This window comes from Salvia splendens, chromosome 22 (genome assembly GCF_004379255.2).
Source record: "Salvia splendens isolate huo1 chromosome 22, SspV2, whole genome shotgun sequence".
NCBI classification, from domain to species: Eukaryota; Viridiplantae; Streptophyta; class Magnoliopsida; order Lamiales; family Lamiaceae; genus Salvia; species Salvia splendens.
In genome coordinates, this window is record NC_056053.1 from 4,360,812 (window position 1) to 4,383,649 (window position 22,838).

General features: G+C 40.6%; 2 protein-coding genes and 5 non-coding genes across 7 annotated transcripts; 5 read left to right on the top strand and 2 right to left on the bottom strand.

Moving 5' to 3' along the window:
* Nucleotides 1–2,134: 2,134 nt before the first annotated feature.
* Nucleotides 2,135–6,372, bottom strand: LOC121787484 (protein LAZ1-like). Its single transcript, XM_042186216.1, has 8 exons — nucleotides 6,056–6,372; nucleotides 5,915–5,971; nucleotides 4,950–5,058; nucleotides 4,550–4,737; nucleotides 4,350–4,438; nucleotides 3,626–3,887; nucleotides 3,180–3,431; nucleotides 2,135–2,811 (listed from the first exon to the last, which is right to left on the bottom strand). Exons 1-8 carry the CDS (start codon nucleotides 6,224–6,226, stop codon nucleotides 2,473–2,475), a joined length of 1,467 nt encoding a protein of 488 aa, XP_042042150.1. The 5' UTR covers nucleotides 6,227–6,372; the 3' UTR covers nucleotides 2,135–2,472.
* A 5,649-nt stretch (nucleotides 6,373–12,021) lies between these two features.
* LOC121788158 lies at nucleotides 12,022–12,166 on the top strand. The gene has a single exon (XR_006047610.1). It is a non-coding gene; the product is annotated as a small nucleolar RNA snoR134 (small nucleolar RNA).
* Nucleotides 12,167–12,384: 218 nt separating this feature from the next.
* LOC121788151 lies at nucleotides 12,385–12,474 on the top strand. The gene has a single exon (XR_006047603.1). It is a non-coding gene; the product is annotated as a small nucleolar RNA U36a (small nucleolar RNA).
* A 28-nt stretch (nucleotides 12,475–12,502) lies between these two features.
* Nucleotides 12,503–12,593, top strand: LOC121788130. The gene has a single exon (XR_006047582.1). It is a non-coding gene; the product is annotated as a small nucleolar RNA Z223 (small nucleolar RNA).
* Nucleotides 12,594–13,039: 446 nt separating this feature from the next.
* On the top strand, nucleotides 13,040–13,148 carry LOC121788144. Its single transcript, XR_006047596.1, has one exon. It is a non-coding gene; the product is annotated as a small nucleolar RNA snoR97 (small nucleolar RNA).
* A 147-nt stretch (nucleotides 13,149–13,295) lies between these two features.
* LOC121788146 lies at nucleotides 13,296–13,403 on the top strand. Its single transcript, XR_006047598.1, has one exon. It is a non-coding gene; the product is annotated as a small nucleolar RNA snoR97 (small nucleolar RNA).
* A 7,300-nt stretch (nucleotides 13,404–20,703) lies between these two features.
* On the bottom strand, nucleotides 20,704–22,361 carry LOC121788078. Its single transcript, XM_042186950.1, has one exon. The coding sequence runs from the start codon at nucleotides 22,122–22,124 to the stop codon at nucleotides 20,937–20,939; it is 1,188 nt and encodes a 395-aa protein (XP_042042884.1). The 5' UTR covers nucleotides 22,125–22,361; the 3' UTR covers nucleotides 20,704–20,936.
* Nucleotides 22,362–22,838: the final 477 nt, after the last annotated feature.

Consider the following 22,838-nt stretch of genomic DNA (forward strand, 5'->3'; position numbering starts at 1 on the left):
TGTAGTTTGAACTAGTGTTTCCATTTCATCCCATCATTCAAATTCACATTACCTATATAATTTCAAAATGGAAGAACAGAATAAACTTATTGGGGGAGCAAATTTTGATATGAATATTTGGGAACTAAATTTAAATATTATGTTCAAAAACCAAATCATGGCAAAATTCGTTTTTTAAATCCAACTAACCATTTTTCAAAAGCAAAGTAAGTGTAAAAGAATGAAAGAGGAGTTTGGTCTCGTGATAAACTTTCACTAACTACTACTATCAAATCAGTGCTCTTATACTCGGATCCAAATGCAGTCAAGTTATACTAGCTAGTTACATAAATAGAGAATGGATCGAATCAAAACTTATTATTAAATCAAAATCAAGTAGTACAAATTATAGTTATTAGATTAAATCAAAATTAAGTATACATTATAGTTATAGATAAGGTGATCAGCCACATCCAATTTAAAAGATGTATTTTATGTAATAAGAGTGAATTAAAGAATTAGATAATTGACAATCATAAGTCAAGAAAATCTTTAAAACTTCAAATTTATACTATATAACTTGTTTAATATATCAAATTAAATGTAGTCTTAATTACGAGAATTCTAAAAAATCTCAATTGCATGCTTTGATGAAAAATAATTGCACAAAAATGCAATTTGTGTATTTTTATAACATTACATTTGTTATGGTGCCCTAAGCTAATGTATGTCATAAGCTCAATGTGTATAATGTTGAAAAAATTTATAGTAATCCTCCGTTCCACAATAGGAGTCCCATTTGCTGTGGACATGAATTTTAGGAAACGTAAAGGATAGTGGGTTGGAAAAGTTAGTGGAATATGAGGTTCACTTTTTTATATACAATGTGAATGAAATGAGTTAGTGGATGTGAGACCTACTTACCATTTATTGGATAAAGTGAAATGTGACTCTTATTGCGCGATGGACCGAAATGACAAAATGTGACTCTTATTGTGGGTCAGAAGTGAGTACTATTTAAGTGTGTTTTCAAATGAAGTACATGTTGCACGGTTTAACGTCCAAGTGCAATGTAATACTAACATAAGTGTAGTATATAAAATGTGTGTATTTTCAAACCATATGTATATAATATAATTATCAATCGAACCGTTTTACCATTTAATGCATTAATCACATTAAACAAATGCCGGCCGAAAATCCTAGAACTCCACTATCCATTTTTTGATCTAAAGATTCATATTCAACTTTAGTTTTGATATGAACTTATGATTCATTTTAACCCTACCCTATATAATACTACTGTAAGTTTAGACTTTTTTATAAAACGATGCAAAATGAACTTGAACCCAATACCTTTTGCCTTCGGATTATAATCAATCTACCACTAGACCAATACGCGCAAATAATTATAAATGGTAGTGATAATTGTATATACATAATCATTTTACTACAATTTAAGATACTAAAATTATAAACTAAATGTCTACAAATTTAAGAATTTTTTTTATTGAATATTCGCTAAAAAAACTTATACTTTAAGAACACAAAAATAGTGATACAATTACTTGGATTGGTAAATTTTGAAAATACACATAATTTAAGATGCAAAAAAATGTCATAAATTATTTTAATCTTTTGCTTTTATAGGACTTCTAGCTAGTTGTGGACTTGTGTCCCATAATTTTAGTCGGGACACCAAGAATAAGGACGTTTTTTGAAACGTTGATGGTATATTTAGAAATACAAATTAGCGTCTTTAATTACATTAAAAAAATATTCTTAGTCATTCTTTTTTTCGTAGTGATTACATAATTATTTTGAATTAAGCTTGAAATTATGTTATAAAATTTTCATATCTTTTATTTTTTGTTGCTATAGGTTAATGTAACTAATAGTAATAAAGTAAATTTATAATTAAGTTCAATAAATTTAAAATTTAATGGCTTTATGCATGATGTAGTATAATTTATGTATATTTATCTTTAATTTATTTATATTTACCTTTATTTATAAGCACATGAAGCAATGTATTGTCACTATTGAGTAACTTTGGATTGTGTGAAAAGTAGTAACTTAGTAAATCTCATTGAGTTGATTAGAATACACATTTTATATGGCGTGATACGATCAAATTTACAGGTAGAAAACGGAATTTCCTCAAGAAAAATATAATCCTATTAATTACGTCACCCACAATTTATTTATTATACTTCTTGTACAAAGAAATCAAAATCTTCACCACCAAACATCGGTTTCTTCTCTATGTAGAGTAGAGTAGAGTTTGACAAATAGAAGAGGTTTTTCATTCGTTCTTCTCTATACATTAAATTCAAATAGAGGAAAAAATCTACAGCCTTTTGCAATAGCTCGTGGAATTCATTCCTCTGATCATCAAGCACCAGATACATAACAGCATCGTCTAGCCATTGGAACCACCCTTTCGGTGGCGGTACGTTGTCGCTGGAAATTTGACCGATATTCTTCTGGCTACTAATCTTTGACGAGCCATCGACCGCCATGAATCTTGTAACCACCAAACGTAGTGTCGATGCTGCTTTCGTTGCCGCTCTCTGCACTCGTGTACCCGGATTTGCGCCGATGTTTCTTCCTCTTCGAGCTACTACTGCTGTCGCTGAAGCTCCCATTAAGGAGGGGATCGTCGATTCCTCGGATCACTGCCTTCGCCGAGGAAATGCAACTGTCGTCCTTGGTTCTCTTTTCCTTCTTTATGTTCTCGGAGATCTTATGCAGCTTCTGGTTGAACTTAGTGATTCCTTTCTCTACTGGCTCTACTGCGTGAGTGACTGTGAACTTCACATCATTCACAATCTGCATAGGAAAGTGCAGAAAAACTGATTTTAATACCATCCAGCAGGAATTCGACATCAGGCGAAAGTAATGACAGCAGCGCAGAAAAATCGGGATATTTTTTAAATGACGAAGAATCAAGCCTAATTGACACAGAACCTGGGAGAAAACATAGGATTCTTTAAGCACACAAATATGCTAACGAATAATTTCGATATTGCAGAAGAGTTGAGTATAAGAACAAGAGGGAAGATGATAAGCATATAAGATAGGAAGCCATAACTTAACCCAAAACCATGGTCAAAAGGTGAAGGGTTGACACCCTCTTATATGCTATTCTACACTTTCATGTGAAACTGATGATGTGGGATCGTATCAGAAGAACTTACATATTCACCACCCCCGAGAAAAACATCCTTAACGCTCTCTCTAATTGTCATTCCACTTCTGGCTTCATAGTCAGGTTGAGGAAGGCGCAGCTTTGTGGGGCGTTCACTATCCCTAACCTCATCTGGGTCCAGAGGACAATCCACGGATGCATAATCTCCGAGGACTGCAACACTTCCAGAAAAGCGATCTCCCATTAACTCATAAGGCGTTGCCGGGAAAACATAAAGGTGAACCGCAGAAGCAAGACCCATCTGTCCTGGATGAATACACAAACATTCATAACATAAAATATTATATCAAACTATAATGAAAGAAGAAATTGACTACTGAGCCCATTGTGTATCTATCAAAATCAAGAAATTGATATTAACAACGGAAGCCGGAACATAATTAACGAAGATCGGTCAAGAGCAGCAGCCAAGAAAAGGCAGCTTAACATAATTACCTCTATGCAGATGATGAAGTCCTGAACACTTGATTTAAATTGCAAGGACTCGGCTATTGGACTTTTAAATAAGCCAATGGCATAGAAAAGAGCTATTGCAACACCTTGCCACCAAGTTAAGAACACAATTGACTTGAATGTCAGAAACTTGTACAGTGGTTTGATGTGCACCAATTCATTCTTTGTGATGGCATAAAAATGAACCAAACAATACAAAGCCCATGACTGACTGAAATTTAAAACCACAGCCATATACGGGTACCTATAAAACAAAGAAGGGAGAAATTGAAAAGAGTAACCAAGCTTCTTATCCATTCATTTGAGCTACTCTCTTTGAGTAAATCTTAAAGGAATAAAATCCATAGGAATCGAGATTAAACAGAAGCAGCATACTGCGTATGAAGGTTATAAATCGATATGATTACTTTTTTCATTAGATAAAACAAAAATTGGAGTACCAAATTCATTAAAACAATTGACATCACAGATCGCACTAGCTTATAAGTATAGTTTCACTTCAATGAGTGGTGCATCAAAAAGGTAGCATAGGCTTTTCGCTCTGCTCTAGCCAATCCAAGAAAAAACTTGATTGCCTACTACTTCCTAATATTTCAGGCCACCTTTCTGCCTGCTACATGTGTATCACAATCTTGAAGGGTTGCAGCTAATCAAAAAACAAGTTCCAATATCTAGTCAATACAAATATTCAAAGGACGTAACATACCCACAATTCCATTTGAAGTCGCTTTCACAATACACATCAAAAGCTTCGAGAATTACTGCTGAAATAGCTGTCAATGCTTTTATTATCATCTGCCATAGAAGTTTCCAAACTTGTCAAAGCTTGGTGATTGGCGAGATGAAAGAGTAGAAATAGTTAACGGCAGAACACACTTAAAGATTACACATGAAGATGGAACTTACATACTGAACAATTCCAAACTTGATAACCTGATAAACCCACTGACCAAGTTTCCAAGGCTTCAAGATATAATTCATCGGAAAAGGATGCCTCACAATTCCCCTTTCATGACCATGATCATCTAGTAGCGGTGCTTTCATACCTGCACGCCCTTCCCTCCTCATAAACTCAATTGCCCTCTCTTCTCCGCCTGATTCACCATGTGAAAATTGGATGATCTTGTTCCGGCAAATAGTTAGTTACTCTAGTTTAGTAAGAAGTTTGATGACCGGGGCCATGTGAACTAGCATAAGTTATACAAGTTTTTTTGAAGCATTTATTGATCTGCTAAATTAACAATGTGTGCAATTACAGATACTAACTGAAGAACTTCAACATTAAGAAGGAAGCTTGATCATATACCTAAACAAGCAATTAGATACCTCCCAAAGCAATACATGGCAAAGGACTCGTAGCAATCACGAGCAATCCCAACATCAACACTAATTGCTGGGTGTACCATTGAAACAAACTGCAAATAGAAGAGCTTGCTTGAGAAGGAAGTAATATCTTAACTAGATTTTTCATAAGCAACTCTCACCAGAAAGACTCACATAAAGAGTGAAACCAAGAATACATCTAATTTGAAGGAATTAAAGATATCAATCAGGAAAGTGTACTTCATAATAGAAGTATAAAACTAATTAGCACCCTCAGTGACTAATCAGCCTACCTGACTGTGTGATAAGTGATCCCATTCAGAAATATTGTGTTACGAAAAGTAAATTAACTGAAGAGAGAAGTGATCCCACTACAGAGAACTATAAAAATTATTGTAATCATACTAAAAAAGCATGTTGTGGGCTTGCATAAGCCAATAAATACCACAGTTTGTAAGTTTAAATATGGATTTGAAAACGTTAACAGAGTACTCTAGTGCTGCAAAGCAATAAAGACCCCAATGCTACAATTGGCAGAATTACCGATACACTGAAGCTTGTAGCAACATAGTGCTTCAAGCCTTCAACATGTGAATCAATTACTAATCTTAGGTGATTCACCGTACAGTGACCATAATATGGATACGAAATATTCGCAAACTCAAAAAATGTCTAAATTTCCACCCAATAGGAACAATGAATTCATAAATAACACTGTTATACCATCTCATCTTTCACCATATAAGTAGTCATATTAGCTCTTAATCACAATAAAATACTGCTAAACACAAACTCAGTTAAACAGAAACATATTCCTATACACCAAAATTTCCACTTCTGTAACACATCCACCAACAAAATCAACAAAACATCTCATGATCAATCATATAACTATTCAGCTAAACCAGACAGAGAAAGAAAGAGACAAAAAGACGCGGAAAAGCTTACCGATTCAACAGCATAGCATGGAACCATCAGCACCACTCCTATGAGAAACTTTTGCTCCTGCAGTCACCAAATCGCCGTTAAAATAAACAAAATCCGCGACGATTGAAAGTGAGGTATATGGAGAGGGTGAGAGTGGAGGACCTCGGGATTCTTGTAGGAGGACAAATGCTCGAACATGAGGTATATGGAGAGGGTGAGAGTGACGACGACGAAGGTACCGGCGATCAAAACTGCCCATATAGGCGTTGAATATTCGCCGGTGAGCCAAATTAGGAGATGATAATAACCTGAATTGACGATTCTCAGCAGCATCAATTCGAATTCAGCTGACTCCGATTGGGAATTTGATTGATATCGATCCGTGGAATTGGAAGCTCATGTAGATTCGGTTTCGTATCGCGGTAGGAGAGAAGGGGTTTGAATTGAGGACTGGCGGATGGGACGATTTCATGCGACGACAAAATTATGACTTTTTTTTAAATAGTGATTATTCGTACTACTATTATTTATTAGAGCATCAGCAGTGACGCAGAATTCCCGTCGGAATTCCCCACGAAATTCTCAAAAACACCTCCTGCCACATCATACGGACTTCTCACTGCACTGTCACGTCATAAGGACTTCCCACTGCACAGTGACGGACATCCCCAATGACTTCCCGAAGAACTTCCCACAATTAAAAAAACCACAAATTCACAAATTAAACAATTTCCGGAATTAAACAATTTACGGAATTAAAATTTCGACACAAATAGCGAAAAAAATTCCATTAAATAAAAAAAGAAAAGAAAAGTACATTTCACCAAATAAAAAAAATATTTCAATAATTAAAAACTACATCAACGGCGACCCCTCCGCTGCCATACTTCTTCAATAATATCGTTCTGGAGCCGAACATGGGCTTGTCTTTGGCGTATGTACGCAAATGCACGGACTCGATCGACATCATCATGGGGTATCCCCATGCGTACATTGCTAGTGGCCACACCGTGGCTTGGACCCGCAGCACCAGCATCATCATTGGTCAAATCAGTCAGTGCTGGGCCTTCATCTTCGACAATCATTTTGTGCATGATAATACATGCGTACATGATGTCGGCGATGCTGTCAACATACCACAGTCGTGTTGGACCCTTCACTGACGCCCATCGAGCATGGAGCACACCAAATGTCTGCTCCACATCTTTGCGCGCTGCCTCCTGGCGACCCGCAAAATATATTTTCTTTTCATCTGCTGGGCATCTGATCGTCTTCACAAAGACGGGCCACATAGGGTATATCTCATCTGCCAAATAATAGCTCATATTGTGCTGGTTGTCGTTGGCGACGAAGTTGACGGCCGGACCAACGCCCATGCACTGCTCGTTGAAAAGGGGCGACGACTGGAGGACGTTGATGTCGTTGTTAGACCCGGCTACTCCAAAATAGGCATGTCAAATCCACAGCCGGTAGTCATCTACCACTTCAAGGATCATCGTGGGATTATTGGCCTTGAAACCAGTAGTGTACATCCATTTCCAGACAGCGGGGCAGTTCTTCCATTCCTAGTGCATACAATCTATGCTGCCTAACATCCCCGGAAACCCGTGCTGATTCCCTTGAATATCCAGCAGAGCCTGACAATCTTCGGGGGTTGGCCTCCGAAGATTCCTATCCCCGAATATCTCCCTAACACCCTGACAAAAATACTTCAGGCAATCGCGGGGCAGTCGTCTCGCCGATGTGGAGGTACTCGTCGAACATGTCGGTCGCGCCTCCGTATGCCAGCTGCCTGATTGCGACAGTGCACTTCTGAATCGGCGTGTGGCCGGGTTTACCAGCCGCATCCTCCCGCACCCTGAAATACTCGTATCGACGCTCCAAAGCGCCTACGATACGCAGAAAGAGCGGACTATGCATCCTAAACCGTCGCCGGAACAGGTTCTCCCCAACAGTGGCTCCGGCGCAAAGTAATCCTCATACAACCGAACGTGGGCAGCGAGGTGGTCCCGGGGTATTATAGTTCGACGATGGATGGGTCGAGGTACCGCCGGTGCCAAGGCCGCTTGTTCCTCTCTCTCCGCTGATTCCCACACACGTGCATGAATCATACGCATCATGTGTTCATAATGCCCACCACTACCACTACCACTACGAGCCATTCCAGATATATAAAAGAAATGTAGAGAGATAAACTTGTTAAAACAAGTAGTATATATATATATATAATTTTTTTTAAAATTTGTTTCTCTCTCCGCTGATTCCCACACAAGTGAATGAAATGCAGTTCAACGAGCCGTATATATATATATATTTTTAAATAATGCAATAAACTGGAATTCCGTCTGGACGTCCGTGGGAGTCAACGCAATGGGGGACGTCCGCACGCCCGTCGCGACGGAATTCCGTGTAACGCCGCGGAACTGCAGTGTCCTCGGCGGAATTCCGTATCTGTGCATACCATGCACAATGGCGGACGTCCGGTCGAAATTTCGGCACGCCGGGACGGGCGCCATTGTCGGTGCTGTTAAAACGACGCCTGAAATGGTTGGCGTTAAAACGCGGCTCCTCTGCGAAGTAATCTGTGAACAGGCGCTGATGTGCAGCTTCATGATCACGATCAACCACTTGTCGACGGTGGACAACTGGTCGTGGGCGAGGTGCCGCCGGCTGCATATAACTCTGCATCCATCGATCAACCTCACGGCTCGTATAGGCATCTAGCTCTTCGTTCATCATACGCTCGTACTCATCCGCTTCCCCACCACTACCACCGGCATTACTCATTTCTTAAATTGATCTTGTACAGAAAGTAAGGTAGAGAGAGAATACTCGTTAAAACAAGTGGTGCGAATGAAAATGACGTTCAAAGCGCGTATATATAGTGTTTTCAAAAGAAAAAAAAATAAAAAATAAAATCTGACGCCGGTTTGACTCCGATCCGGGACCCACAATGGCGCCGCGAGGATCGGCGTCGGAACCGGCGTCATCGCGCGAATCGGCATGGCCACGCCGATTTTGACGCCGATTTCGCCGACGCCGGTTCCAATGGTTCGGCGTCAGAACCGGCGTCGGCGAAAAATCGGCGTCGCGATTTTGACGCCGGCATTGGAGATGGTCTTAATGTCTACTGTTATTTTTGGGGTAATTACTATTGAAATGTTGGGTTATTTTTCACCATTACTCTTGACGCAGTATACAATTGATTACGAAATTTGTGTTTATATATTATAGAATTCCTTGACTTTGATTATCGTCTTTGTATATTTTTTGTTTGTGTTGTTTTATTATATATCTTTAATATCTTTAATAGCACGACTAATTCTAGTTTTATAACGTCTCTCTTTAGCTTAGGAGATGGATGAATAATCCTAAATTGTAGAGTATGAATTGTAATCAGATATAAATATATTTGATTTATATTTTTGATTACTATGCTTATGTAGGATCTTTGATCAGTTAATTATGAGAAAGTGTTGTTGGGCTGGATCGATAAAGTCCTATCGAATATGTTGTATTGTATATCGTATCGAAAATTTCGGTATACTAAATTTTCGGTATGGATAACCGTTACTGTATAGATATTTCGGTAAAAAGTGACGATCACGTAACTTGGTAAGATAATTAAATATTGAATCATCTTATCTGGAAGTTTATAAATCATGAATATGCTCTATATAGAACATAAATTAAAATATCCATTTAATCACTTTAGAGCATCCACAACCGTGCTCTTGCCAACGACACGGTTGTGGGCCCGGCCCCACTTTTTCTGCCTGCTCTCTGGCAAGAGCACAACACCCACAGATGTGCTCTTCCGCAAGGATGAGCACAACTAATTTAAAATTCAATTAAACAAAAACATTTCCATAATACTAAAATTCATTGAGGAGGAGGAGCGGGGGTATTCGCCGCGACATATGCTTCGTAAGCGGCACGATGTTGTTCATAGTATTCTTGTTCTTCGCACTCCGCTTCCGCCATGAGATGGGTGAAATCCATTTGAGGTTTTGAGTGAGGGATGAATGTGTTGATAGTTTGTATGAGAATTATGAATGAGAGATGATTTGATGTGATAAATGGATGATGAATGTGTGTATTTATAGATGATTTTGGGGGAAAAAAATAAAAAAACTCCAAAAAATTCAGAAAAACGGGCAAAAAATGGCAATATTTTTGGGATTTGGAAAATAATTTTTTTTTTATTTTTGTATCATTATTTATAATTAAATAATGAATTTTAAATAAAAAACATATTCAAAGGCAACGGCTATGCCGTTGCCCAATCGCGTGCCGCCACGTCACCTGCTCGCTGGCACAGCGCGAGCGCAGTGGCGGCGAGACACATCCGTGCCAGCGGCGCGGACGGACGCGGGTTACGGCGCCACCGTTGCGGATGCTCTTAGACCCGAGGAGAAGGAGTGTAATGCGTGTTGAGTGACTTTAGTCTGCTGGAGATGGAGGGTTGAGAATATAGGAGTTGTAGGCCTGTAGCCACGCGAGAGAGAAGAGAGGCGGTGGGAGCGTGAGAGATGCTGAAGGACTCAAGTCTGGTGGAGCTGGAGGACGTCACCGGAGTTGGTCCGTGAACGGCGAATTGTGAAAGAATTATGAGAGTGGGATTGAGATGCTGGTTGTGGCGTCACCGCGTGAGAGATAGGGCTCCTATAAAGGACACTAACGTTAACAGAGTATACTGCTAATATCGATATATACCGTATATTCGATATTCAATGGTACACCAGGCATAAAAAAAATTCATATCTTATCATATAAAAAATTATGGTATACTAAAAATTTGATAAATTTTAATATTTTTCGGTAAGATACGGACGATATACTTTGTCTTTGTCTGCTATTTATATTTTCAAAAAAGTAAAATATACATGAGTAATAAATAGTTAAAGTTGAAAGAGAATAAAATAATAAAAAAATAATATAGGTAAGATATTCTCGCTTTTAAAAATAAAATAATAAAATATGAACTAATAAAAATGATATAAATCCATGGTTCCATCCTAAAATCAATTGGTAATAAGAAGAGTGGCATATTAAAATTATAGCGTATGTGAACACTATGTGGGAAAATTGTAATATATTATTTTAGTTTCAAATGCTAACACCCTCCCGCAAACCCTTCAAGTGAACCTTGTAGGGGTGTTAGACTTTTGAACCTTGGAGGGGTTAGACTTTTTTCTGATCGATTAGACGACTTGTCCAAATTTTTTTCTGACCGGTTTCTGATCGATTGGACAACTTGTCCATTTTTTTTCTGATAAGTTGGACTATTGGGCCAAATTTTAAGCCCAGGTATACTACTGGGTTAGTCATTTTTTTCGGTTTCAGTACAGATATACTGCTAAGTCAGTTAAATTTGACCCACAATCGGCGACCGCTCTGATACCATGATATAAATCCATAGGTTCCATCCTAAAATTTATTGGTGATAGGAGGAAAGACCAAATAAAATTATATAGTGGTTTCAAGTCTAATCATTTTAGGTCGTTGTTCAAAATTAAATTAAATTTAAATATAAAGTTTATACTAATTACACACTATTAATAATATGAACTTTGTAATCAACTAACATTATATCTCCAACTTTTTTCTCTCTCTTGCTTATTTCTCATTTCTAGTATATTACATTATCAATTACAAATTAAAATCTATACTATATAATTGCAAATTAAAATCTATATTATATTTACAGATTTGTTTATTTTACGAGGACGGATTGTTTTATTGATAAGAAACTTTTTATTTTTTTACTACTATAAAAATAATTTTATGCCGGTAGGAAAGAAAGAATATAAAATTATTCTTTGTAGGCGGTGGAGTAATTAAAATGAACTTCTGCAGTAAATACTCCTTAATCTTGTAGTACTACATGGTAAACGGCCCGCCATTAGTTAGATTTCGGATTCGGACTATCCAGATCCACATTTGCCGGCCCAATCGTGATTAGGGTTTCTCCATAAAACCCTAGTGTATGCATATCTTCCTCACTCATCCAATCTACAACACCAAGTGGTGAACTCTCGCTATAGACCTCAATTTGAGGAATCCCCCAAATTTCTCTCGTTATTGTTGTTTTTGTTATTTCTATTAATCTACGCAGGCCTCAATTTCTGCATGTAGCAACCCGGGCTCCTCTGAAAATTCATATGAAGAAAGAAGTCCCAAAGCTCGTGCGATAACGACGCCGTTTAGTGTTGCAGATTTGCCGCTGTACCATTCTCACGGCCTATTTGTGTCAAAACAACGGCAACAACCATTCTATGCGCTCATAATTTCATTATTTTTAATTATAATTGGATTGCCTCACCACACCTTTAGCTTGTTTTCTGAAAAATTCCAATGAAAAATCGAGCTAGTCATAGAGGCAAAGATTTAGCGGCTTTCACGTGGGGGTTTACATTTTTCCGTTGTTGTACCTCTAAAAATGTCCGCTATAATTGATGCACAATTCCAGATTTTTCGAAATTAGGTATTGGCTATGATTAAAAGATTATCCGCGCTTCTGAGATTTCCAATCGATGAAGTAGATTGATAATAATGGTTGAATTTCTTAATATGAGCCAATTGATTCGTCTCTTTTATTTATATAATTTTTGGTTGTGATGATTTTTAATCAGCTTAACGCCAGTTCTGCTTCAGAAAATTCTTGATCGATAGAGCTGTATAATTATCTGAACCTTATTAAATCTCCACTTCACTTGTTTTTCAAATTGTGGGTTTTAATCGATTTTATTCTACCTTTTTAGACATAGTGATGAAATTTCCAATTATGAGGTGTAGTGATGTTGAGACCCTGTTTACAGGGAGAACCCCTTGATGTTGCTATTCCTTTCCCTGAAAATTCGGAAATGTCTGAGTTTTAACCAAATTTCCCCAATTTATCTTGATGTGAAATGCACCATTTTTACTGCCTTTGATGGTTGTTGGATAGTATATGAGGTAGTGAATCCGAGTTCTGCTTACGCAGATGAACCTCTCGGAGGGTCTACATTCCAATTGATTATAATTAACATGCTGAGGCAAGTATGATTTGTTAATTTAGAATTCTATGTATTTAATTTATTTATTTTAGATTAGTTTTAATTTATTTATACACTGAGTTTCACTATACCCTCTTTCTGGGTTTTTAAAATCTTATTGATTGAGGGTCTGAAAAACTCATATATCTAGGGTGTTGTCATCAGCTTCTTCTCTCGGATTTGCAACGAGACTGGAGTTAAATAACAGCACTAGATTCTTCTGTAATATTGCTATTTTCATTCATGTTACTGATTTGATTTAATTTTGTTTCTGTTGTTGTTGGATTTAATTTTATTTGATTAATGTTTCCTTGTAAGTAATATGTTTAGTTATTGAGTTTCACTATACTCTCTACCTTGGTTTATATAAATCATGTGGGCTGAGTGTCTGAAAAACTCGTAAATCAAAGGTGTTGTCATCAGCTTCTCTCAGATTTGCTACGAAACTGGAGTTAAGTAACAGCACTAGATTATTCTCAAATACTACTATTTTTATTTGTGAAGGAAATTGCATTTTTTCCTATTCTAATTCTATTATGTTTTTGTTTTAGAAGTCAGACCGTTCGTTTTGGTTTTATAGACATCGTCTGCTAGTGGTTCAGGGTTCGTGCCACCCCCTCCCACATGCATCATCCCCGGCATCATCCCCGGCATCATCCCACCCATCTGTCCCATCATATTTGGGGTCATGCCCCCTATCCCCATCCCCGGCATCATCATATTTGGGGTCATGCCCCCCATCCCGGCTGCCCTGAGCATCATACCATCCATACCGCCCATCTGTCCCATCCAATTGTACATATAAGGGGACATCATCCCACCCATCCCACCCATCTGTCCCATTCCCGGTACTGTTGTCGCATTTCCGCTGGCGTTTTCCTCCAGGTCGATGGGAAACGCCGGAGTCTGCGACTCGCTCGTGGCCGGGGAGTTCCTATCGTTCTCCATTAAAAGTAGAAATGAAATTTGTAGTAAAAGAAAAGAGAAACTTGTTAACAACTAGGGCTGGGGAAAAATACCGAAATACCGAAATACCGGCCTTATCGTACCGAAAAAATATCGAAAATACCGAATTTTTGGTATACCGTGACTTTCGGTACGGTATGATACCTTACCGAAAAATTTCGGTAAGGTAACGGTATGGATTTTCAAATACCGCGGTATACCGTTGCATACCGAAATTCGGTATATACCGTAAATTAAGGTATATACCGTAAACTAAGGTATATGCCACAAAAATATAAACACAATTATATATAAAATATATTTTATATATTTTTAAATTATAAAATCTATTGTGAAATATAAATATAATTATGAATAAATTATATTTAATTTATTTTTAAAATTATAAAATATAAATAATATTCTAAAAAATCTAATTTTCTATTTTAATTGATGTTGAAAGTAAGGTATACCGAACTTCGGTATGGTATACCGAAAATGAGGTACGGTATCGGTATGAAAATTCGTCATATCGAAAATAAGGTATACCGAAGTTCGGTATACCGAAAACTTTGGTAAGGTAAAGGTATGATTTTTTCACATACCGTATTTATGGTAAGGTATACGGTATGATGGTTTCGGTAAGGTATACCGTACCTACCCACCCCTATACAAGTGGTGCAAATGAAATGAAGTTCAACGAGCCGTATATATAGGGTTTAAAAAAAATAAAAAAATTTCGGACGTCCGAGCGGGACGTCCGACCCTTGCCACAGTGGCGGATGTCCGCCCGCCCGTCGCAGGGACGTCCGAGGACACCCGACGTCCTCACGGGACGTCCGTATCCGACCCCAAACGCCACAATGGCGGACGTCCGGGTCGCCCGTCGCGACGTCCGACCGGATGTCCGACCGGACGTCCGCCACTGGAGATGCTCTTAGAGCATCCACAACCGTGCTCTTGCCAGCGGCACGGTTGTGGGCCCGGACGGTACTATTCATGCCTGCTCTTTGGCAAGAGCACAAACACCCACAACTGTGCTCTTCCGCAAGGACGAGCACAATTAATATAAAATTCAATTACACAACAACATTTTCATAATACTAAAATTCATTAAAAAAACCACAATAAAAATTACAAATTACAAATAAAATAAAAAGACTTAATTAAAATCCTAAAAATTAAAAATTACCGGCGGCCGGTGTGCATTGTACCGGCTAGAGACGCGCCACCAAAAGTGATCGCCGGATTGGTTCGTTCCAACCACCGCATCTTCGGAGATTTCCAAGTATGCCTTGAACAATCTTTCCATCTCCGCCGGTGAGTACGGTGTGCGGACACCGGCGCGAGATGGAGGATTCGGCATTTGGGAAGGGGCGCGAGGCCTAGGCTCCGGTGTCCACCCGTAGCGCCCATCGGAGGCACCTTGATCGTCGATTGGGTATGGCCGGTAGCCACTCGGAACGCCCGAATCTTGGGTGAGAGGAGGGGCCGAATATTCCGTTTCCGGACTAGGAAACGGTTGCGAACCGAACCATTCGGGGTTCCAACCGTGAGAGCCGCTTGGGTTGTCGTCGTTACCGGACATAGTGGTGTTGTAGGGTGTGAGAGGAAGATGAAAATGGATATGAGAGATTGAAGATGAGAATGGAGATGAGAGAATGATGATGAGAATTGTGTAGTGAAAGTGTGAATTTTTGGGAGTGAAATTGGGGGTATTTATAGATGAAAGTGTGTATTTTTGGGGTAAAAAAAATAAAAAAAAAATTAAAAAGTGGGGAAAAACGGTTATAAACGGATATAATTTTTTGGGGAAGTGAAATTTTTTTTTTTTTTTTATCGGTTTTTTTAATAAAAAACCGATTTTTTAAAAAAAAAATAAAAAATTGTTTGAAACCAACGGCTATGCCGTTGGCGAATGGGAGAGTGACACGTGTGCGTCCGCTGGCACGGCGCTGCTCGATGCTCGATACATCGAGCAGCGCCGTGCCAGCGGCGCGGTTGCAGCGGCGGCGGTTCTTCGCCTTGCCGCTGGCACGGACGGCGGTGGCGCCAACCGCCACCGCTGCGGATGCTCTTATGCTGTTTCTTTTGAGGAGATGCGTCTGTTCGAGCACTTGGCTTTACTGTATTTAGTTTTATTGAAACAACACAGCATCAAATTGTGTGACGAACGGCGGACACTGCATTCTCCTCACTGATTTTGTGTCTAGGATATTGCAACAGATGTCATCTTAGTATATATAAAATTCTATTATGTTGATAAATTAAATTGTGTAAAGCATTGATTTGTCTCTCTTCCAACTGTACGACTACCGATATAACATACTTTAAAGTGTGCGCATATAATTCGGGTTTGGTTGCCAAAGGTGATCATAAAATCGAAAGTTATCGGCAATCACTTTCCAACAATATCTTCAAATTGACCATGAAATAAATCCTATGCAATTATACTACTCCAGCTAGCGGTTCATTTAAATAAAATTGGAGACGTCCCCCGCGCGGCTCGCGTTTCGTCCCGTAGGAATGGTTCCGCCGCGGGACGCGTTGCAACGTTCGTCCCGTCCCGTACCCCGTTCCCAGCCCGTCCCGTAGCCCGTATCCGCGAGACAAGTGACGCGCCGGCCCGTCACGCGCCCGGGTGTCGCGCCCTTGATGCATGCGTGATGCCCACTCGCTGGCCCCCGAGTGAGCGTCGTCACGGATGACGCAATAATTCATTTTTTTTAAAATTGAATTTTAATAAAAAAATTAATTTTCAAACGGTAATGTTACCGTTAATTTTTTATTTTCCCTTTTTATTTTTTTTAACTCTATAAATAATCCTATTTTATACTCATTTCAAAGACAAACACACATTTATTCCTCTCAAATCCCCTCTATCACTCTAATTTTCATCTTAAATCAACTCAAACATATGGATCCTTTTGAGCAAATGCGTCAATTAATGGAACAATCACTTGAAGAAGATCGACGACGAGAGGCGCTCAGGCGGAGGAAGCCGCGCCACCCCCACGACGCTCTCGGAAGTACATCAATTGGAACCGGGAGGAAGCAGCTGCACGGTTAGTACGCGACTACTTCTACGATAACCCGATTTGGGGGTACCTACTTCCGTCGCCGTTTCCGAATGAGTGAACCGCAATTTCTCCACATAGCGAATACTTTGGCGGCCCGGGAAGAGTTCCTCCGAGAAGGGTTCGACGCGTTCGGCCGTCCCAGCCACACGACGCTTCAGAAATGTACTGCAGCCATCCGTCAGCTAGCGACTGGACAAACGGCCGACATATTCGACGAATACCTCCACATCGGAGACACCACTGGGCGCATGTGCTTGCTCAACTTCTACAGAGGCGTCCGGGCAGCCTCAGTGACGAATTTCTCCGGAGGCCAAGCACGGACGATTGTCAGTTCCTCCTCAACCTGCACGAACAAGTGCACGGATTCCCCGGGATGCTTGACAGTGTCCATTGCATGCACTGGCAATGGAAGAATTGCCCGGTGGCTTTGAGGGGGTCCTACACGAGCGGCCACAAAGGCACCCACCCAACCGTTGTACTCGAGGCCGTTACCGACTACCGACTTTGGATCTGGCACGTGTACTTCGGGGTCCCTGGCTTGAACAACGACGTAAACGTGCTCCACCAGTCCGACCTCTTTACCGAAGTTTTGGATGGTAAAGCGCCGGCCATTAACTTCGTCGCCAGAAGCAGGAGGCTGCACGCAAGGATGTGGAGAGGGCGTTCGAGGTTCTCCAAGCGCGCTTCAACATCATCAAAGCCCCGGCTCGTTCGTGGAGAGCATAGTCGACATCATGTATACGTGCATAATTTTGCACAACATGATTGTCCGAGACGAAGGACCCGATGCGGGAAATTGGTTCGACCCCGAATCCCCCGGAAGCTGAATCGCAAGTAGTCCGCCGCGAAGTAGAGCGCATCCGTCTGTACAAGAACATTTGGCTATTCGGGCAAGGACATGCGACTCTAGCGCCCACACCCAACTCCAAGAGGATCTAATTGAGCACATTTGAGAAAACTTTGGCGGAGAAGATTAAATTATGTCATTTTAATTTTTTTAGAATTTTAATTATGTCTTTTTTTTAAAGTTTAAGTTGTAATGTTGTTTTAATTTTAATGAATTGTGTTTGTTTAAATTGAATTGGGTTGGAAAAAAAAATAAAAATGAAATTGAATGAATAGTAATTAAGGGACGGAATAAGGGACGGTTAAGGGACGGAGCGTTGCAGGTTCCGTCCCTTAGTTAAGGGATGGAGGAAAAAAGGACAGTGGGGCCCTCAAATAGTAGTTAAGGTACGGTTTAAGGGACGGTATAGAGACAGCGTAGTGGATGGCCTAAGATTCGCACAAAGCAGCTCGAAAACATGCTTTTCTGTGTTAGAGCATCTGCAACGGTGGACGGATGGCGTCCGTCCGTGTCGCTGGCAAGGATGAACTCCGCCGCCACTGGCACAGCGCTGCTTGATGCATCGACCACGTTCGTGCCAGCGAACAGCTGACGTGGCGCGCAGCGATTGGGCAACGACATAGCCGTTGTCTTTGAATTTTTTTTAATTAAAAATCAGTTTTTAATTTAAAAACTGATTAAAAATAAGAAAAAAAAATATTTTTCCACTTCCCAAAAATAAATATATCCGTTTTTTTAATACTTTTTATTTTTTTTATTTTTCCCCCAAAAATACACATTTTTATCTATAAATACTCCCACTTTCACACCAAAAAATTCACACCACACTACACAATTCTCATTCCCATATCCATTCTCAATCTTTCTTCCACTCCTACAACATAACAATGTTCGGCCAAGGCACTCGGGCTCCCACGGTTGGAACCCCGAAGGTTCTCTTCACAACCGTTTCCTATTCCGGAAACGGAATATTCGGCCCTTCCTCAAACCCAAAGTTCGGGCGTTCCGGGTAGCTACCGGCCATACCTAATCGACGACCAAGATTCCCCCGAAGGGCAATACGGGTGGACACCTGAGCCTAGGTCGACCGCCCCCTCCCAAACTCCGACTCCTCCTACTCGCAGTGCCCGCACACAGTACACTCCGGCGGAGATGGATAAATTGTTCGCGGCGTACTTGGAAATCTCCGAAGATCCAGTGGTTGGCAGGAACCAATCCGTCGATCACTTTTGGTGGCGCATCGCTCGCCGGTAAGATGAAAACCGGCCGCCGGGAACAATCGAGCGCAACGAGAGTATGGTGCGCAACGCCATCTACCGAGCCAAAGAAGAAATTGGCAAGTTCAATGGCTATTTCCTCCAGGAAGAGCGGCCGGAGCGAGGTCGACATCATCACTGCCGCGATGAGCACCTATCAATCCATGAACTACAAGTCATTCAAGTACCTCAACGTTTGACAGGAGACGCGGACGCACCCGAAGTATATGGGAGGCATAACATCCTCCTCTAGCGACTCATTCAAACGGTCAAGGTCGGTATCCCTATCCGACGTCGGCTCCGAAGAAGTGGCTAGCCAACTCGCCGGAGCTAACTTGGGTAGCCCCGACGCCGGCCCGAGCGGTTCCTAACGCCGACCGCAAGGAAGGATGAAGGCGGCGGCTGCAACCGCCAATGCCTCCGAACCCGCTCTCGTTCCCGTTCCATATGCGCCACCTCCACCCCCACCAACTCGTTGTGGACCCTCTTGGCCCAACTCAATTAGGCCGATAGGTCAACTATGACCCCCTCGCAACTTCGACCGCATGAGGCCATGAAATTGGGCCTCCAAAGACAATTGAGGGTAGTGCCGCCGGATGAGTAGTCTTCCACGGGGTATTTTTAGTTTTTAATTATGTAATTTTTAATTATTAGAATTTTAATTATGCACTTTTTAATTTTTAGGATTTTAATTATGTCGTTTTTATTTTATTTGTCATTTGTAATATTATTTAGGTTTTTTAATTAATTGTAATATTATGGAAATGTTTTTGTTTAATTGAATTTTAAATTGAATTGTGCTCGTCCTTGCGGAAGAGCACAACTGTGGGTGTTGTGCTCTTGCCAGAGAGCAGGCAGAAAAAGTGAGACCGGGCCCACAACCGTGCTCGCTGGCAAGAGCACGGTTGTGGGTGCTCTTAATCCTTGGCACAAATTTCCCTTCGAATTATTGCAGCATCAAAAGGCGATTCTGTCAACTCGGCGGCCCCCACACTCTGGCCCGACATCATGCTTTTCAATCAGGGTACACAGTAGCCCGTTAAGGGGGGCTTAACCCACTAGCTGTCAGAAGCTCATTTCCTAAGGCATCACACTTGTGCCTGAGAGATGGAAGCAACTACACGACAGCAGTGAGATTCGAAACCAGACTCATTGCAGCAAGATCTGCTGCTCCGTTGCCAACTGCGCTGCCCCAACGAGCAAATAGGAATAAAATAAAATCCCTTCGAATTATTAACTAACGAGCTTGAGGTCGAATGCCAAAAATTTATAAATTTCATGTAATTTTTGACCAAGGCTTTTTATTCGGCCATAATATTTTGTATTAGATGCACCTACATAACTGAGATCTTCAACATTATGTTTGAAGAAAACTAGCAAAAAATGTCTAAATATTTGCAGGACGACATTGCTGAGATCTTCAAAGCTGCAGACAAAGATACTCCGGCTCTTGACCATCGACAATATCGCGATCCCGTTACTCCCACTGGGCACCGGGAGATTGGCTTTCCATGGGGAGCACACGAGTGCAAGATTAGTACTACCTTTTTTGGTAGATTCATAAGCATTTTGCTCCTTTTATGTGATTGTGTTTGTGTGAGTTGTTGAGAAGCAAACAAGTTGGTTAGTAGTTATTGAACAACTCTGCATCTAAATCATATATTTCATTCAAGTTTTACTATATAGTCCATTTTAGCTTATCTAAGACATTTATATGCTTTCATTCCAAGACATACTACAACTAGTTAAGCACAAGTATGCTTGAACAAGAAACAGAAACATCTTACCAGTTATTATACTATTTACCACAACAATGCAAAAAATAGAATCCCAACCAAAACTCCCACATTTCAACGCTCTTCTCCTTCATCATCTTCATCATAGCTCAGAGCTTGACACAGAATTCTCCACTTCATCAATAGCAAAGTATGACTTCTCTCCTTCTGCCTCTCCATCTCCTCCTCCCCTCACACTGCTATGAACTATAATCTCACTAGGAATCTCCCACCTCTTCTTCACACGGCCCTCGCCCTCATTAGCCCTCGTCTTCCCCACAGAAAAAGACCGCGTCTTGTCAACCCTTTTCCCTGCATCACCATCACTCTCCGGCAGAGATATCTTCCTCATTGCCGAAGCCTGAGACGCGCCCTGATTATACCTACTCGCCACCACTCTCCCCGGCCTAGACGCCTTCTTGTTTGGAACCGATTTCTCGCCATCTCTAAACAGCTTCTTTGGCTGGACTGTGTTCAAAACAGATTCTTCCTTCTTCACAGCCTTTCTTGAACCAATGGTGGTCACAGCTTGCCTTGATTTCAGGCTCAAACTGCAACTCTCCACCCTCTCCTCATCAATCCCCTGCAGCTTAAACAAGCAAGATTGCCTCCTACTCTGCAGAGGGGTGTTATTGATCATCACCTGCCTCGATTTCGCTGCTCCGAAAATCTCAGAAGGCCCCAAACTCATCCCTCTACGCCCTGCAGAGAGGATTTCTGCTGGCCCTAAACTAATCCCTCTTCTGTTAGCCTTTGTTCTTACGCCCAAATTCGAAATCTCATCATTCTTGCCGCCCTGTTTCTGCTCCATGAACTTCGCCGCAACGAATCTCCCTCTCTTCTCCACAGCTCCCGCGCTTGCCTTCTCAGCCTTCAAAGCCTCCAATCTCGAGTTCAATCGAGTGATTTGCAACTCAATTTCTTCAATCTCCTCGTCGATTTTCAAGACTGGATTTTTCTCGAAACCCTTGTCCGCGATTGCTCTCATTTTCGATCTCTGAACTGATTCGACTGCTGTGAGCGGCTTAAACGGCGTCGTAGAGGCCGATTTGGGGAAAGGGGAAACAGGGTGAAATTGATTTTGATTCTCCGATGCGAAACCTTGATTTTCTTTATCCGGAACAGAATCGAAAGATGAATTAGGGTTTCCGAAATTCGGCTTCAGAGATCCCCAGGGCTGCTTGCTTGCCGCCAAATCTTCAGAAATCTCGCCGTTGTCGAAGGCGGCGTTGTTCCATATCTGCAGATCAGCAGAAGAATCCGCAGCGTCTAGGAACTGCGGCATGCTCATTTTTTTCACTAAAATAAGCTTCGAATTGGTCGATTGAAGAACAGAATGTGACCGGAATATTGAATAATAGGATTCGGTGGAAATGTGTTGACTGTTGAGTTTGAGAAGAAATATTTGTGATGTGGTTTTCGACCGTTGGACGTTATTGAGTAGCCAGCTCCATCGTGGCCGTAGGATGGGAAACGCTCCGATTGATTTAATGGTTAATTTTGGGTTGAAACTTCAATTAAACTTCCAAATGTGAATGTAATTAAAACGCCATAATGAGTTTCTTTACTGAAAAAGTAATTAAAACTTTGGGGATGGCCATATTTCTTCTTATCTTTTCTTCTTTTTCTCACGTATCCTTTTTAATTCTCTCTCATTTTTAAATTTGATAAATGTTGGTTAATTCTATATTTTATTGTAATTTCATGATTGAAACTATCCTTTCCTATTTGATCACTTTGAATTTCATATTTGAAGTTACACTAATTTATAATAGCTTAGAAGTTAGAACCAATAGTTGATCACACCAATAACTCAATATAAAATATTTTCGTTGAATGAAAATGGTGAAATCCTTTTAAATAGATAAAGAGAAAAACATGAAAGAGATGTTTAAAAGATGAAGATTATTTCCCCTTTTCTTTTCAACGAAAAATTTAGAAAAGAGAACACGCCATTCCAATAGTATTTTATAAGAGCATCTCCAATGGCGGACGTCCGGTCGGA